Genomic DNA, 13569 nt, shown 5'->3' with positions numbered 1-13569 from the left:
ATCTGATAACAGTGCATTTACATTACATAGGATGGGACAATTCCCTTATTCTTCGATTTGATGCCACAAAAAACATCGTATTCTCGATTTTACATTACACAAAACACACATTTCTTTACATATATAATCTGTCCAACCAATCTTTTCTACAATCACTCCCGGATTTTCACATAAAAAAAAAAAATCACGTAAACGATGGGAGGAGAGACGAAATAAATTGATTTCTTCGATCAAATTCTGCGTTTTCAGTCCCCATAGCTGAAGCCGATGCATTATAAGCATCACTCTCTCTCAAGGGAATAAAACCACCCTCACACTGCTGCAGTCCTAGTGTGAGAGACACTTCACTAACACTACCAAATCTCTCCATATCCGAAATGTGGTACGCAGAAGTAATGAACCTCTCACTCCCACAACTCGATTCCACCACCGAATCTTGGTAACGAGTCGACTCAGTTGTTTGCCTTTTCCCAATCCCGTAATCCATCTGCGGTGGTTCTGTCTGAAATATGGAATTACTGTCCGATCCCATCATTTCTATATCTGTAATCTGGTCTGTCGAAATTGTCGCCCCTTGCAGCAAAAAATCTTCTCCTCTGTTTTTGTTGGAGGGTTTTAATTTTACAGCGGTTCTTGATATGGTTTCGGATGAAGAATTGGAATCTATTTCAGCATCACCAGTTTCTTCTTTGTACATTTCTTCGACCATTGGCTTCCATAGGCGGACACGAGCATTTATGAACCAGTTTGAGACCTAAGCCAGACATAAAATTAAAACTTTGTGCAACAGATTCTTAATTATGCTCTTAAAATGCAAGAAAATTAAAAGATAAAATGTCTAGAAGCATCCTTTTTCCTTGGTCATTCGCAAAAAAACGAGCAATTATCTATTTCTCGAATGGCAATTCAACAATTTATATTTCATCACTGTCAATATCAAGATTATAAACAACTCAACATTGAAATTGTCAACACACCATATGATTAATTATTTGCTAACACATGATGCATGTTTTATTCATAGTACAACAACGATTACTTCACCTGACTTCTTGTCAATCCTGTCTGCCTTGCTAGCATTATCTTGTCAGAATCTTTCGGATAGCTGCAAACACAAAAAAATAATCAAGAAAAGAAATAATCCCAAAAATTCCTAAAGCAGAAAGTTAATTTTTTTTTTTTTTTTTTTAAATTATGCAACTTACGGATGGAGAAAGTGTTCGAAAAGCCAAGCACGCAGGATGGAAACGGAAGTTTCCGGAAGGCCCCTCTGAGGCCTCCAAGCATGTTGTTGCATAATTCCGAGCTGTTGAAGGGCTCTGTGCTGTCTGAGTTGATGGTCGACAAAGCGAAGGCGAGATATTCCAACTCCTTTATTATCGTTCGAAGAAGAATCTTCTTCTCCGAGGCTTTTTCTTGCTAAGTGAATTTGGTTGTTTATAGAATCACGCAAGCATCGAAAATGGCGGGAAATTGTCTCTAGGGCAACTGCCGTGTATGGTTTAGCTGCTCCGGCACCTGCTATTACATCGAACGAGGAAACAACTATCTGCATTTGATGGTAGTACTGTCTGTATCTTCTGTCCACCTGTTGTACGGTAGTTAGAAACAGTTACGTTTTCTTGAAAATTAGATTCCTTTTGTAATCGAAAATAGCAATATTTGTCATAACATGTAAATTAATTCTCACCTCATCCAACATCGACAAAAGCTTCGACATTTTGTTCTGCAAATCCTGTTTTTCAGCCACGGAAATCTCACTCCGGCTCGCCTTAACTGTGGGTGAAGAAGAAGGATATTCCTTGCATGATTCCTCTTCGACTTGTTTCGAGTTTTTCGGAAATTCCCGTTTGGCATTTTGATCTTTCATACTTTTCTTGACACTAACAACTTCATCGAGCAATTGTTGAGCCGCTCTCAAATACTTAGAATTCGGAACAGCTCTCACAACACTCGGCATACCATTATACGCAGAAACATTATTATCATTATTATTATTATTATCATTATTACTATTATTAATATTATTATTATTATTATTATGGGAAATAATCGACGAAAAACCCTGGTATTGGATAGGTGATACATTTGAATTGAGACTGAGGGATAATAATCCAGTGCCTTGGTTCATCATTAGCATCTCGTTTCTATTGTTTTGTGAGCCTCCGTAATTTAATAGAATTTCTTGTTGGGAAGTATTGGAGTCATAATTAGGCACCGAAGAAGAAGTCGGTGGCGTGTAATTACTTGAAAACATTATCGTGTTTTCTTGAAAAACGGGAGATTCGGAATGAGAATCGTCCAAACGGTCCCTTGCGTAGAGCATTGTGGCGGAATCTCTTTCGTTGTTTGGCATCGGGAAATATGTTTCCATGGCTTTCCTTTGTGCTGAAAAATCATCAACAACTGTGTTTATTGATTTGAATTTTTTTTCATGCACATTGTAGTTTGCTAATGCAATTTGGCTTCAAATCACACACACACTCTCTCTCTCTCTCTCTCTCTCTCTCTCTCTCTCTCTCTCTCTCTCTCTCTCTCTCTCTCACACACACACACACACACACACACACACACACACACACAAGATATACAGAAATCCAGTTTTTTAAACCCAAAAAAAAAAATGATCAATAGGAGGCAAAAAGGTATCAAATTCCTCAATACAGAATTTCAAACAAAGTTGCTTACTTTCTTCCTGAGAACTACACACATGTATATACACATAGGTGTGTGTGTGTGTGTGTGTGAGGGACAACGTAGAAAATTAAAGTATTACAGTAATGAAACAGAGACAGCAATCTGTAATCATATGATTGTGTGGACATAATCATCTAATCCAAATACCACAAGACAGCAATTTTCTTCCTCAATTAGCACCCCAGAAAAATAATAAAAATAAAAATAAAAAATTCAGACAAACCTGAAATTCAGTATAAGCTGTTCTCGCCTTGTAATGAACACAATTCTCCGATCCGCCTTAAAAAATATATATATACCTTCAAACCAAACTCACAGATCCCAACACTTCAACACTATTATATGACCCCTTCTCTCCTGCAACCCTTTTCATCTCTCTCTCTCTCTACTCTCTCTCTCCTCTCTCTCTCTCTCTCTCACACACACAAACACTCACACACAAGAAAGAAGAAAGAACTAGGAAAACCCAAGAAAGAAGACAAACTTTTTTTTCCTCTTTCTTTTCCTCTCTATCTAGGCAGGCATAGTAGAGTTGCAATTTTTCAAAGTTTAAAGTACAAGAACATTATATCACACCCCCTCTACAACTCTTTCCATTCACCTTTATGACACACACACACACACACACACATATGTGTATATATATATCATCATATTATTTATATATTCCCACGTGAGACTTATACACAAAGTCTCTTTCTCAATTTTCCACCTTTCTCTTAATATATAGCATGAAACCCCCCCTAAAACAAAAGGGTCGTTTCTTATTACTATTTTTTTCCCAAACCCCACAAAAATAAAAATCACACCTTTCTCTAAATACACATCTATAATAAAATCCCACTTATCTCTCCTCTCTCTGCTTTGCCTGTTTATAGAAATTATTTAAAAAATAATTAAATAAAATGTTGGCCATCTTTAATTCTTAGCTGTTGTTGTTATTATTATTTGTTTCTTGACTTTGGTTTAATTCTTTGCTGCTGTTTGTTTGGTGTTTGGTTATGGAGTGCCATTCTCTAACCACCAGTTGGTAGACCTAAAACTTCCCTTAAACCATTTATATATATATATATCTATATATACATATATATTCAAATAATAATAATAATAATTATTATTATTATAAAAAAAATATCCATTAAACCTCTATCTCTCTCTAAAAGTTCAATTTAAACATAAGCATGGGTGGAAGGTCTGCATTGATGCAATATGCACCATGTACTACTTTATTTATTCTTTTGTTGAATTATTATTTTATCTGGTTTGGGTGGAATATTTTAATGGGGTTACCAAAATCTTTTATCTTTTTCCATTGCACTGCACCAATAGGGTGCCCATGTCACTATTTTTTTTGTCTTCTTGTGGCACCTAATTATATATGTGGGATATTTAATTTTCTAAGTGGTCCTAAAAAATTTCGTATTTCTACATTTGCCCCATGCCCCATTAATCAATAATCAATTTCTTGTGCTAGGGATTTGGAACCTAATTTCTGAAATTTGTCGATAAAAATGTTTCAATTTTTAACAAAGTTTTTAATCTGAATTCTAAGACTTCCAACTTTTTTAATTGGAATCAGAATATACATGAGATTTTGATTTTCATTCCAATTTTAATCAACGGGAATAATTCAAAAAAATCCATTTTCTTTCTAGAAATTACTCTGGTAATATATTTTATATAATAAATAAGTAGACTTTGAACAACTTTATAGTTTATTCATTCCGTTCTCCAAAATTTTGATTTTTCATTTTTCTCTGTTTTTTTTTTCGACATGAAATTCGAAATACTAATTTCTATTTATCCAATTTCCACTCTTACTTTACGTCACATCACTAATTTTTATTATTTCTCGAAGACAAACAAATATATTTGATTTAAATGACGACCTTTTTGCTAATTGAAGGTAAGCATGATACCAAAAGAGTGGTGTGTGTCGCCGGCCATCTCTCTTTGCCTTGCTCGTTCTAAGCACCAAAATACAAACAATTTTTAATGTTTTTTTCTTTTGGAAGTTTGTTGATATATCAGAAAAAAAAAAGTATATTTGTAATTAGTGTATAAAGCATAATTATTGGTAGTAAAGAATAATTAGTAACAAACAAAAGGGGTACGTAAGAAATTGAGGAAATTTGAGGGACTGAAATTGTAAAAAGGAAATAATAAAGCCTGTGGCTAATGTTCAGTAGGCAGAGAGCAGCAAAAGATATACAGAGATATCAGAAGAGGGGAGAAAGAATTACTGTAGTCTGAGCAAAAGCATGGGGATTCGTGAATTAAACGAATCTAGGGTTATATACCAAAGAAGATAAATTATTTATTGGCCCCTGCATTTGGGGCCGACTAGCTTATTTCTATGAATTAGTTGTTTTATTTATTTATTTTCTAATAATTGCTAATTATAATGGCTAACTCGAATGTTAAATGTTGTTTCAATTTTAGTAACACTTTTTTAGTTTGAATGTGATTGTAATTTATTTATTTTTAGTTTAAATTTGGTACAATTCATAACACGAAAAAAGTAGTCATTTCGTATAATTTTTAATCTAATTTGAATTAACTAGATTGATTGTCGAATGATAAAGTTATAAACGTATAATAACATTTCAAATTTTAAACAACTCAACATATTCAAATTGTGGGCAATATTCATTGATTAAAAACTACAAGTAACATAATTCACTAATGTGCAAATTAAATTATTACTAAGAGTTTATGTACTGCCATAATTTCATCTCTCATCAATAGATTGTCGGTCTTCACTCTTCAGTGTCGGGTTCTCAGCAGATGCAATATTTTAATATTTTATATGCCCACTAATAATGATTAACTTATTAATTAGTACTAATTTTAGGGAGGCTTATGTCATGGTAGTTGGGTTCTTACTTATTAACCAAATCTTTATTTAATTAAATTAAATAAAGATATGTATACAACAACACACACACGGTGAACAATAACACGATGTAAATAACCAGGTGTAACTTAGAATTTCCCCTTCCAGAATACATATGTACTTTTTTTTTCTTTAATATATGTGAATTAGCTTATTTTCTTTTAATTTTTTTTATTTAATTCGAAATTAAAAAAAGGATGGGCCTTTGAGTTTTACTAAATGGGGCTGAAGCTTCAATCAAGGAAAGGGTATTAAAAATGGGCCCAATATGGGCAAAAACATAAGCCCAGAAATCACAAGGCAAAAATCAACTGTCAACTACAAAGACACAACAGTTTGCAACGGGGTTAAAATCATGTGCATTTTTCTTACCGTACAGCCTTGTGTTCCTCCTCCAACAGCGACCGTCAATCTACTCGATGTCTCGTGTGAATCAATCCCCACCGTCGATTTCATCCAAGATACCTCTCTCCACATTTCCACCGCCACACACCCTGAATAATCTCAGGTAGAAATATGAAAATTACTGTTAATTAATTTTAAACCTCTGTTCGAACTTTCTCTCTCTGCTAATCTGTACTCTACTTAATTAGGAAATTCCTCCGCCCCCCTCCGCCGTACAGTACATGGCTAAAGCCAAATCCTGCCGCCGTACAATCGATTCCTACACCGTCAAGCATATAAGCAAAACCATACGCCGTAAGTCTTCGCAATTTCATCAACGGCATATGATATGCTATCAATCGTTCAATCTGCTTGTATCTGTTGCATAATTCGGTCAAAATTGTTTTCGATTGTTTGCAGCTGGAGACTGCGTTTTGATGAGACCTTCTGATTCTTCGAAGCTGTCCTACGTGGCGCGCGTGGAGAAGATCGAGGCGGCAGACGGCCGCGGCGGCGGCACGAGCGTGAGGGTACGCGTTAGGTGGTATTACCGGCCGGAGGAGTCGATCGGAGGCCGGCGGCAGTTCCACGGCTCGAAGGAGTTGTTTCTGTCCGATCATTTGGATTATCAGAGCGCTGATACTATAGAGGGGAAGTGTACGGTGCACAACTTTATCAGCTACACTAAGCTCGATGCCGTTGGGAACGAAGACTTCTTCTGTCGTTTCGAGTACAATTCGTCCACCGGTGGCTTCAATCCTGATCGAGTCGCCGTGTAGGTTTAACTTTTTTGTACTCGTTTGTTTTACGATTAAGTTATTGAATTTGGTTGATGTGTATACGGAGGGCTTATAGGTGAATGGTTGAATTTGATTAGAGTAGTTTCCGAATTGTTGAACTTGTTGATTGGAGCCTCATTTAGGCGATGGTCGAAACTTGAACCAGTTAGTTGTTTTCCGATTTCCATTGTGAATTAGTGCTAGCTGGGAAAAAAATTATACTAAATAGTTATCTTACAATTAATAGAAATGGAAACTGCTAAGAAGACTAGGTTTCTAGCTTGACTCTTGGTCGAGTTTTAGAAATTATTGTGTTGCTTTTTGTTTCTTATACATCTCCCTTTTAGATCATTGATTTTAATGATGACTTTACATAGATGAAGATACTTTGACTTAATGAATTTTGCCCATTGTCACTGCATCCATTTTCTTGCCTTTGGGTGTTTTTGGCCTACTTATTGCTTCTATTAGTGGGTATTTTTGTCTTTTGTTTCTTCCATTGGTTGAACAATCTGGTATGTATCCTTGGTTTCGAGAACATAGGCAGAAGCTACTGTTGCATGGTACTCTTGAATTTTTTTTTTAATCCTTGCTCGTTTTGCTGCCGTAGGTACTGTAAATGTGAGATGCCTTATAATCCTGACGAACTTATGGTTCAGTGTGAAGGATGCACTGAGTGGTGAGTTTATATGCACCGCGATCTTTTTCTTTTTTTCATATGTTTGGAATGCTGCCACATTTACAATACTGATAGTTTATTGATTTTTCTTAGCTAGGATTCGAAAATATCTTAATAGTTTATTAGTGATTTTGTTTTCTTTAAAATCTGATTCAGGTTTCATCCTACTTGTATTGAAATGACCCCTGAGGAAGCCAAAAAACTAGACTGTTTCTACTGTCTTAGTTGTTCCTCTGAAGATCAAAACAAATTACAGAATTCTCATGTTTCTACTGGACACTCTGATGAGAAGGTAATTCAGTAACTATGACTGTATTTTTCTCTGATTTAGTATTTGTTCATCCAAAATCTAGTCATCTGTATACATATATAAAAAAGAAAATATCTGGATAAATGTTCTTTTCAAATAGAGTATATCACAAATTGCATCTATGTCTTTTCATATATTTTTTTATGTGAACAGGTGGATACAAAACGGCGTCGCAGATGATGTGCGCAAGATGTGTATTATTGTACTTATCCAATGCAAACAAACACATAAGCAATGATGAAAAAAGAAAAAAAAAAAAGTGTGAATGGGTGAAAGAAGGGAACAGTGATGGAGAAACTCCTCGTTTCTACTTTTTAATTTCAAGGATGTGTTTGGTTGTCTGTATTTATGTGATGTAGATTCTCCTTTCTTTTTCTTTGTAAAAGCAAATAGTATTTCAACATAATAGTTACAGGGCTCATTAGATGCTCTCTACCTGTTGGCTAGTTTAGGTAGAGTTGCGAGTGGTTAAAGTGATATTAGAATTTCATTATAGCATGTAATTTTATGAAATGATTGGTGATTACTTATTTTGTATCATAACTTACTAATATTTGTAGTTTCCATTGTCTCCTATCTTCAAGTTTCAGGATCAGAAACTTCGTCAGCTCAAGAGTGGAAGTGAAAGGGCTTTACCATTTTTCGTATCAATCGTAATACACGGGTATTAGTCTTTTACCACTATGTTCTGGTAATTTATCTTCATGCATGATTGGCAGTGGCAGATAGTTACATACAATCAATATATGCATACACATTAGGATGTGTGCATAGTGGGATGTTACATACACGTGTAATCTTGCCCGATGAATTCACTGAGTGTAACATAAAACAAACAAATAAATCTATATTCAATATTTCTATACTTATTTTGGATCAAGTACGAATGTCTACACAAATTGTCTTCCTAAGTACACTTTGTTTTCCTTGGAGTTTGAGACTTTTAGTATACAGTGACATGACTAGTTAAGAGGCTTCATCTTCTGCAGTTAGACTTCATTTTTCAGTAACAGAAAATAAATTTCGGTACTCCAGAATCCATTTACACGGTTAAGTCATCGAATAACTGCTTTTAATTTGACTTTGCTCTCTTCCATACAATGACAGTACCACCAAAATCGGAAGAAGCCAAAAAGTTCTCTCCATGGTTCCAAGCAATGCCTATAACTGGGTAGCTGTGACCCTGCAATCATAATCAATAGTCGGTTCAGTACGAAATCGTTGATGTACATAAAGTGAAAATAAAATGAAAATAAAATCTTGGAATTGAGTGAGATAAACCTGCAGCTTGTTCACACATGTATGCCTCGGCCGTGTTAAATCGTAGAAATAGACATTTGCATCCTCGCTCCCAGCAACTAAATTAGTAAAAGAGATCAACCTCAAACTTTTAGTAACTTACAAAAATATTTACGTGCGTAATGACTTAGCAAGCATACCTATGTATTCTCCTTTCTCAAGGGAAAGCAAAGGGCAAAATGATGCACGGATGCTATGCAAACGTGGCGCCAATTTCAGTGCGCAACGAACTGTCAAATAACCTTGTACCTCCAAAGAGACGCTACAAAGTTGAACAAATTTCACCCCGTTCAAATCAAATAATTCCAAAAAATCACATATATTAACTACCAAAACAAATGTTTATTGAAAGCTAAACCAACCTGAAGAAAGACAAACTTCCATCTCGACAAAAGGTGAGCAGTACTGGACCCCGTGCCAGCAGAGAGAAGGTTCTGTACTGTACAGTAGTGACTGGAGATTTGTGCTTAGCTTTGCTTCGATGTCGGTGAGTACGAGATAAAGCACCAGTATGTGAGTTCATAGTAACTGTGTATATACATCCCTGCACAGAGTTATGACAAAAGTGTTTTAAGGAAAAAAATTCTAAATGATTATCAGCAGTATAAATCCTTCTCCATGGAGACCACACATACCTGAGCATCACCACAGAAAATAAGTTGACCGGTGTGGTCAAGGTCCATGGCAGTTACCTCACTGTCAAATGTTGACTTGTTTATTGTTCTTCCAGTACTGAAATTGAACACCTGGAATTCAAGTTACAAGAGTTGATATGAGCAATCTGGGGAATAATATGAAGTACCTGTGCAAGGAGAAGCTGAGGAGACAAGTACTAATTTGTTTCGCTACATTGAAAAGGCTTAAATTCCAGAATTTTGAAAAAAACAACAATTCTGACTACCCCGTGACACCACGTTGATGTAATTGGTAAAAGTAGCAAAGAAATTACCATTATCTCTTTATTTGCATTTCCTACTGAAAGAAAATTGTTGTTAACCTGCACAGTTAAGGTAGAAAGAATTAAAATTTTCCCCTGTGGGCCCATCAGCTAAATTCTTAAGATTGAAATGTACTTACAGGATGAAAACGAATACAAAGTTGTGAAGAGACTCCATAAATCACCCTCATGCAAACGCCTTTGGAGATATCCCATACTCGTACCGTCTTATCAACTGAGGCAGATGCAATGTACTGATTGTTTGTTGAGAAGTCGAAATCTGAAAGGGAAAGACATTCAGATCCGAATGACCATCAAATTGCTTAGCAAGCTCGAACTGCAAACCTCCCTACAGCATCTAAAGAAAAGACATTTAATTGGCTAAATCATGTCTGATTAATGCACCTGAACCATGTCTCAGTTGTATCACATTCATATCTTATAGTACAAAACTAAATCCGCGCGAATTTTAAAAATCCTTAATCAATCTGCATATAAGTATTCGTGTAATGGGAAAACGTCAAAATTCTTGATCGTAGCACAATATCATTAAATCACAGGAGCAACTCTTTCTATTGACATAATGTAGGACATTGTGCTAACAAAGCTAGTTAACATACATAGGCAATTATACGTTCTAGTAATAAGAAGCCTAGTTTTTTTCCCCACTATCAACATCTGATAGAAGATGATTCCACCAATGGGACCATAATTATGAAATAAAAATGAGCATAGAAGTATAGAAAAGATTTACATAGTACCAGTTGATCCAACCTGTGACGTCTTTTGTGTGCCCTGTAAACACCTTCGGAATCGATGGTGGAGTAGAGACAGTGCACACGGTCAAGCTTCCATCTGTTGCTCCATAAGCAAGTAGATCCGAACTCATGTGGCCAAACTTTATAACCGTAACTATAAAATAAATACACCATAAATTTTATAAAAATACTATAATTCCGACTTTGTAAATGCAACGAAACAATAGACTCTGATTTAAGTGTCAGAAATTACCCATAGCCTTGCATTGGTCTAAAATGCAGTGCATCCCTACAAAGGAATATGCAGGTTCACTCTTTTTACGTGGGTACTCGATATCACTGGCATTAGAACTGAAACTTGTGCTGTGGCTCAGTGTTCGGCTAAAACTTTTTATATCCTATAAATAGATCAAGAAGAGAAAATAAAGATTTGATATCATTCAGAGGGAAAGGTAAATACTTCTAAATGTGGTTGCTAATAGCAAGCAACTTTGTTTATTCTATTCTAATCGTTGTTACAAGCTAGCATCTGCATCTTCATTGGTGATTTACACTGGGCTAAAAACTTTTGGATAAAGCTCCTTAGACATCAATTGCCATAAAAATATTTCGTAGTATAGACTATAAGCTCTCAACACCAAATTGCAAACTTAATGATACCTATATGTCAATTTTGAAAGAAGTAGGTTGAAAATTAAAACTTGACGTTTCCCAACCACTACCAGTCGTCTCAATGAAGATTCTTACAGTAATATCTTATACATAAACACACACGCAATCATATGCATAATTTACATAGTCAATACCAAACAAACATGCATACATTTCCATAATCTTGTTTTTATGCATGTATATAGAAGGCCACTGGACCACCAGTCTTGTTGTCAGAGTTCTCCAAGTCATTCATGCAAAAAGACATGAACATCACGAGGAAACTTAAAAGTAATCACTTTACAATCTTAATTTCCATAAGCCAATTGGTCCTTTTTCTTAGACTCCATAATTAATGTTTTTTATTTATTTACTTCATTAGGACAGTTGCCAAGCAACTCAAGTTAACTCCTCTTTTATCGTTTAACATTCTCAAGTACTTCAATGTAAATAAAACTACAACGAAATATTGAAATGACGGTATAGGATGGCCACATACTCTGTTAGTACTCCAGCTGTCTGCCTCAAAGAATGGAGGGGAGAGTGGACTTGTAGATGGTGCCCATCGTCCACTGATGCATCAACCAGTAAATTAACCTGATGTGAGAATCGTATGGAAGAAAACTTAAATAATAACCTTACTTCATAAAGATATACGCATTTAAAACTAAAAGAAGAAGCTGCAACTGAAGATTTGAATAGTCGCACACACAAAAAAATGTTGATCCAAAATCAGAACCAGAATTTAGCAACCTGTGTCCAGGAGTGCTCGATCGGCTTGGTGTCTGTGCACTCTCCCAATTCCTAGGCCTGTTGATGTAATTGCGGTATGAAACGTAACCTTTTCCATTACATCTCCATTCCTACAACATGCAACTTCGTATATAAGCATTTAAGCATTTAATCAGGGATGCAATCACGAATGAACTTAATAAGATCGATTACATTTTTAAAACGTATATATGAATCAGATTATACAGACTTATAATCAGATTTTGTTGAATGCCACCAACATTAAAACTTTTTCTTCACCAGGTTTAACCGACAGGATATATGAATCTATTTATTTTTATCAATGCTTCAACGACGATCTTTTCCAAAAATTCAGCCAAAACATCTACCTCCGACGTACATACAAGGTTTACTATGCACCTGTAAATCGAAATACAAAGTCACACGCGCGGCGAAAAAACAAAAATACCTTGCGGCGGAGAACGCCGGCCTGCGCCTTGCGGTACAGGAGGATGCGGCGGATTCCGATGTAATTGGGATCGGAATCTGAAGGCGAAGGCTGAAGCAAACAACTGAAGAACTCTGGATCTGAATCTGTATCTCCTTTCCCAATTATTTCATCGTTTTTCGATTTCTGATCATCCTCTTCCGGCGAGATGCTGGTTACCGCAGGATCGGCCATTCGGAGCCGAGCTCAATTTCAACTATTTTTCATTAATTACAGTATTTGGATTCTGTCGGTGAATGAGAGATTGCAGTTTGAAGAATTATATTTGCCCGTTAAACGAATTCGACTGCAGTTGGAGATTTTATATTCGGAGCTGAAAGATTGTGTTGCGTAATTGCATTACGTGCTGTGGGGATTGTTCCAATCACTTCTCTCTACCTTTTTCTTTAGTTTTGACTTCTCTCTCTCTCTCTCTCTCTCTCTCTCTCTCTCTCTCTCTCTCTCTCTTAATGTAGTTTAATCTTTTCTTCTCTCTGCAAAATTTATGCTATTAACTCTTTCTTTTCTCTCTTCAACAATAGGCAGGTAAATAAAATTAGTGTGTTTATTATTTTAATTGTCATAGTCATAAAAATATTAATTTATTGAAATTTACATTTATCAAGAGTAAATGTAATAATGTATGATCTATTAATCTGAAGTCAAAATGCTAATACTTTTTTTGTTGTAATCGAATTACATATAAATATTTTTTCTTTAAAAAAAACATAGAAGTAAATTCCCAAAGAAAAAATAAAAAATAAAAAAAAATTGAATTAGATATATTATATTTAAATTGGTATCAGAGCTAGATTAAACATAATTATATAACCTAGATCAATACCAATTTGAAACACAATAATATAATCCAACTCATTATTGTACAAAAGATTATTCGATATTTAAACATTTAAGAACATATATTCTCAAGCAATGTGGGAGTCTAACTAACCCAGAATA

General features: G+C 35.3%; 3 protein-coding genes across 3 annotated transcripts; 1 reads left to right on the top strand and 2 right to left on the bottom strand.

Annotated features, from left to right (window-relative positions):
- Nucleotides 1-16: 16 nt before the first annotated feature.
- Nucleotides 17-3328, bottom strand: BLH7 (BEL1-like homeodomain 7). The gene is made up of 5 exons (XM_012981623.2): nt 2921-3328; nt 1691-2388; nt 1206-1588; nt 1045-1105; nt 17-754 (listed from the first exon to the last, which is right to left on the bottom strand). Exons 2-5 carry the CDS (start codon nt 2372-2374, stop codon nt 185-187), a joined length of 1698 nt encoding a protein of 565 aa, XP_012837077.2. The 5' UTR covers nt 2375-2388; nt 2921-3328; the 3' UTR covers nt 17-184.
- Nucleotides 3329-6080: 2752 nt separating this feature from the next.
- On the top strand, nt 6081-8307 carry LOC105957676 (chromatin remodeling protein SHL). Its single transcript, XM_012981625.2, has 5 exons — nt 6081-6292; nt 6398-6752; nt 7367-7435; nt 7592-7727; nt 7899-8307. The coding sequence occupies exons 1-5, from the start codon at nt 6220-6222 to the stop codon at nt 7923-7925; spliced, it is 660 nt and encodes a 219-aa protein (XP_012837079.1). The 5' UTR covers nt 6081-6219; the 3' UTR covers nt 7926-8307.
- Nucleotides 8308-8567: 260 nt separating this feature from the next.
- LOC105957675 (Transducin/WD40 repeat-like superfamily protein) lies at nt 8568-13134 on the bottom strand. Its single transcript, XM_012981624.2, has 12 exons — nt 12592-13134; nt 12144-12253; nt 11890-11962; nt 10993-11137; nt 10756-10893; nt 10122-10261; nt 9994-10041; nt 9680-9790; nt 9407-9588; nt 9185-9306; nt 9027-9103; nt 8568-8928 (listed from the first exon to the last, which is right to left on the bottom strand). The coding sequence occupies exons 1-12, from the start codon at nt 12802-12804 to the stop codon at nt 8818-8820; spliced, it is 1470 nt and encodes a 489-aa protein (XP_012837078.1). The 5' UTR covers nt 12805-13134; the 3' UTR covers nt 8568-8817.
- Nucleotides 13135-13569: the final 435 nt, after the last annotated feature.

This window comes from Erythranthe guttata, chromosome 2 (genome assembly GCF_056151865.1).
Source record: "Erythranthe guttata isolate IM_541 chromosome 2, IM_541, whole genome shotgun sequence".
In the NCBI taxonomy this organism is placed as follows: domain Eukaryota; kingdom Viridiplantae; phylum Streptophyta; class Magnoliopsida; order Lamiales; family Phrymaceae; genus Erythranthe; species Erythranthe guttata.
This window is presented reverse-complemented; position numbering and strand designations above follow the sequence as displayed.

Bases quoted from the DNA above. Each gene is read 5' to 3' on its own strand.
- BLH7 (XM_012981623.2), bottom strand. From the start codon at position 2,374: ATGGAAACATATTTCCCGATGCCAAACAACGAAAGAGATTCCGCCACA. The intron at 1,106-1,205 runs GTAAGTTGCATA...TTGTGTTTGCAG, and splicing joins TTCGAACACTTTCTCCATCC to CTATCCGAAAGATTCTGACA. The intron at 755-1,044 runs GTGAAGTAATCG...TGTCTGGCTTAG, and splicing joins CAGGATTGACAAGAAGTCAG to GTCTCAAACTGGTTCATAAA.
- LOC105957676 (XM_012981625.2), top strand. From the start codon at position 6,220: ATGGCTAAAGCCAAATCCTGCCGCCGTACAATCGATTCCTACACCGTC. The intron at 6,293-6,397 runs GTAAGTCTTCGC...GATTGTTTGCAG, and splicing joins TATAAGCAAAACCATACGCC to CTGGAGACTGCGTTTTGATG. The intron at 7,728-7,898 runs GTAATTCAGTAA...TTATGTGAACAG, and splicing joins CTGGACACTCTGATGAGAAG to GTGGATACAAAACGGCGTCG.
- LOC105957675 (XM_012981624.2), bottom strand. From the start codon at position 12,804: ATGGCCGATCCTGCGGTAACCAGCATCTCGCCGGAAGAGGATGATCAG. The intron at 10,042-10,121 runs GTAAGTACATTT...TTAACTGTGCAG, and splicing joins TTTGTATTCGTTTTCATCCT to GTTAACAACAATTTTCTTTC. The intron at 9,104-9,184 runs GTATGCTTGCTA...TTACTAATTTAG, and splicing joins TGAGAAAGGAGAATACATAG to TTGCTGGGAGCGAGGATGCA.